The 3143-nt window shown below is 48.4% G+C and overlaps 1 protein-coding gene across 1 annotated transcript in view; it reads left to right on the top strand.

Moving 5' to 3' along the window:
• Positions 1-1626: 1626 nt before the first annotated feature.
• Positions 1627-3143, top strand: part of kpnb1 (karyopherin (importin) beta 1) — a 17204-nt gene continuing 15687 nt past the window's right edge. The window contains exons 1-2 of the mRNA XM_050068797.1: positions 1627-1962; positions 2882-2940. Coding sequence (XP_049924754.1) covers positions 1923-1962; positions 2882-2940 — 99 coding nt within the window. The 5' untranslated portion in view covers positions 1627-1922. The remainder of the gene's footprint in view (positions 1963-2881; positions 2941-3143) is intronic.

The following is a 3143-nucleotide window of genomic DNA, read 5'->3' on the forward strand; positions in this document are numbered from 1 at the left end:
CACCTGGAGGAAACCCACGCTGACACAGGGAGAACATGTCAGAGCACCTGGAGGAAACCCACGCTGACACAGGGAGAACATGTCAGAGCACCTGGAGTCACAACACAATATTTTAATGACGTTTAATGACTTCAGTAAAAGATCTTTTTCCTGCATGGTCCCATTAAATATCATCAGATGTCATCATGTCTCTTTCTTAAAAATAAGTGAACAAAAAAGATTTTTTCCATATTTTAATTGTCAGAAATCAGCTTGTTTCAGGAACTCTCTGCGGCTCTGAGCACACGGGTCGACTGCTTCAGCTGTGAATTAAATGTTTATTCAAAATTAAACTAAACTAAAATAAATAGTTTTTAAGATCAAAGATTTTACGTGTTTTTAATTTCAATAAATGAGTGCATATTTTTTTTTTTACCGTGTTTGAACTGTAAAAAATATTTATTTGTCAGATGAAATACTCTGAAACCTACAAATATAAAGTTCTTTAAAAGTGTTGAGTATTTTCTGCGGACTGCTCCTTTAACCTGCCCAGCTGCTCTCATCTTTCATCTGAAATCTGTTTCAACTTTAAATCATGAAACTTTTCACAAAATCAAATTTAATTAATTATCTGAATTAAAAACAAACGTTTTAGCAGAAAGAAAAATCAAATCTGGATTCGGGAGCGTGCACGCGGGCGCGTGCGAGACGGAGCGCGCAAAACAGGATCAAACGGGGTCGCGCGGGAAACCGATGTGAGGAGTGTACTGCTGCGTTCAGGTGCTCGTCGTAAACTCCATTTCACTGATTTGTTTTTCTCATCTTTAATTAAATTTTAATTTTTTAATTTTCATTTGAAAAAAACAAAAAACTGTTTGTGATTTTATTTTGAAAGAATTTAAAGACATTTGAAAATATTTGGTTCCCGTGTTTAATAAAGTCAAATAAGCTCCTCCATTTTACTGAGCAGACTCTCACTGAGGGAACATTTACCTTCATCTGTGTCACAGTGGTGGAAAGTAACTAAATACATTTACTCGAGTACTGTACTTTAGTACACTTTTGAGGTACTTTACCTGTGTATTTCCATGTTATGGTTCTTTCTCTCATCTCAGAGGGAAATATTTACTTCCTGTGCTACATGTATGTGAGAGCTTGAGTTACTTTACAGATTATTGATTACAGATTATAATCAATGATGCTGTGATCACAGATGAATCCACCCAGTATCCCACCGCGTATTTCTTCACCGTGGCATCAGTACTTTGACTGTGGTGAAAGGTCTGAGTACTTTCTTTCAGAGTTGTGGCCCCGAGTCACATGACTTGGACTTGAGTCAAACTCAAGTCACTAAAATATTAACTTAAGACTTGACAAAATCAAAAAAGACTGTTTTGACTCAGGACTTCCTTTTTTTGACTGAGGACTTGTCAGTCTTGCTTTGGGACTTAACTCTGGACTTGTCAGTCTTGACTCGGGACTTCCCTTTTTTGACTAAGGACTTGCCTGTGACTCGCAGAGCAGTGACTCGGCCCCACCTCTGCAGTCGCGGAGGGAGGGACTTGTTTTTGCTCGGCACTAACCGGACGGCGGTAAAACGTCCGACGGGCCCTGAAGGCAGCACGTCGCGCTACCAGTGCGTGATATCCCTCCGCGGGAGAGAAGCGCGCGGCCCTTTCCCTCCCGACAACACAGGATGCGAACGGGCGGCGGTGAAGCTACGAGACGTTAACGGCCGTTAACATTTCCCGCACCATCCGAGTGAAAACACACTGAGCGAGCACCGGGGAACTCCCGCCTCTTCCATCACCGACTGAACCCGCCCTGTGGCCGGTACCGACCGAGCTCCGTGGAAGAAATATAATCCGCTGTGGGCGCTGCGCGGCAACCGAAACTGTCCAGCTAGCGACCGGGTGAAGAGCAAGAGAGAGCCGGGGGACGGAATGGAGCTCATCACGATCCTCGAGAAAACCGTCTCTCCAGGTGAATAGCACACTCAACACGGCCGCTCTCCGGGCTGTAACGTTACTTCGGGCCGGTAGCTGCGGTGTTAGCGCGGCGGCGGTTAGCTCCGGTGAGCCGGTGAAAGTTTGAAGGAGGGAGGAGGGAAATGCCTCGTTAGCGGGCTGCTAGCTCTAATGCTAACCCGGCTAACGATACGGCCTCAATCACCGCAGATGCAGCTGGTGACTTAGCACTCTGTCCGCCGTCTGATTCCAGCCTGACAGTGTGATTCACCTGCCGGGCCGCGCACCTGAGCAGCCCGGCAGGTGAATCACACTGTCAGACTGGCAGTGTGGCTCCATGGAGGCCGGTGTGACAGCTGCATGGAGCCGAGGAGGAGCGCAGACCCTGCCCATGCCTCAGTTAGCTTCTCTGCTAATGTGTCAGCAGTTAGCTTACATCATTCAAACTATCGGCCGCTTCTTCGCACGCCTGTCCCGGCTAACGTGACTTTTGAGCCGCTGAGAGGAGGGAAAAGTCCCCCTCAGCTGTTTCACTAATAGTCTCCCACATCTTTAAACGGAGTTAACGTTCTTTCAACCGGTTTGTTGTTTGTCCGGAAAACTTTATCTCTGTCACTTAAAACGTGTCCCGGTGGCCCGGCTAATGTTAGCATGCTAACCGAGAATCAGTGGCTTCACGGTGGCTAACACGCACGTTGGAGGCTCGCCGTGTGTCTCCGGTCACACTGGGTGTGTTAATGAAACTCTGATGTAACTCATTAATGGATTGTGACCGTAATTACTCGGTGTCTTGTGTTTGGAACAGCTGCTGAACCCGTTTAACCAGCCTGTTAACGGCTCACACCACAACCTCCGTACTAACGTTAGCCTTCCTGCTAACCGTCAGCTAAAGAGCTATAACCCCTCTCCCCCTCCTCTCCCCGCTCTCTCCTCAGATCGGAATGAACTGGAGGCGGCACAGAAGTTTCTGGAGCAGGCGGCGATAGAGAACCTGGTTAGTATGGTGCTGGTGTTACTGGTGGTGTTTACTGGTGGTGCTGGGAGAAGCTAACAGCTGCTGCAGCAGCGTGGAGGGAGCAGAGAGGAGCTCAGGACAGCTGGAGCCCGCCCGGCTTCTCCTCTGCTGCTGCTGCTCCCCCCCCCCCCCCCCCCCCCCCCCCCCCCCCCCCCCCCCACCCCCCACCCCCCCACCCACCC

This window comes from Epinephelus moara, chromosome 18 (assembly GCF_006386435.1).
Source record: "Epinephelus moara isolate mb chromosome 18, YSFRI_EMoa_1.0, whole genome shotgun sequence".
In the NCBI taxonomy this organism is placed as follows: domain Eukaryota; kingdom Metazoa; phylum Chordata; class Actinopteri; order Perciformes; family Serranidae; genus Epinephelus; species Epinephelus moara.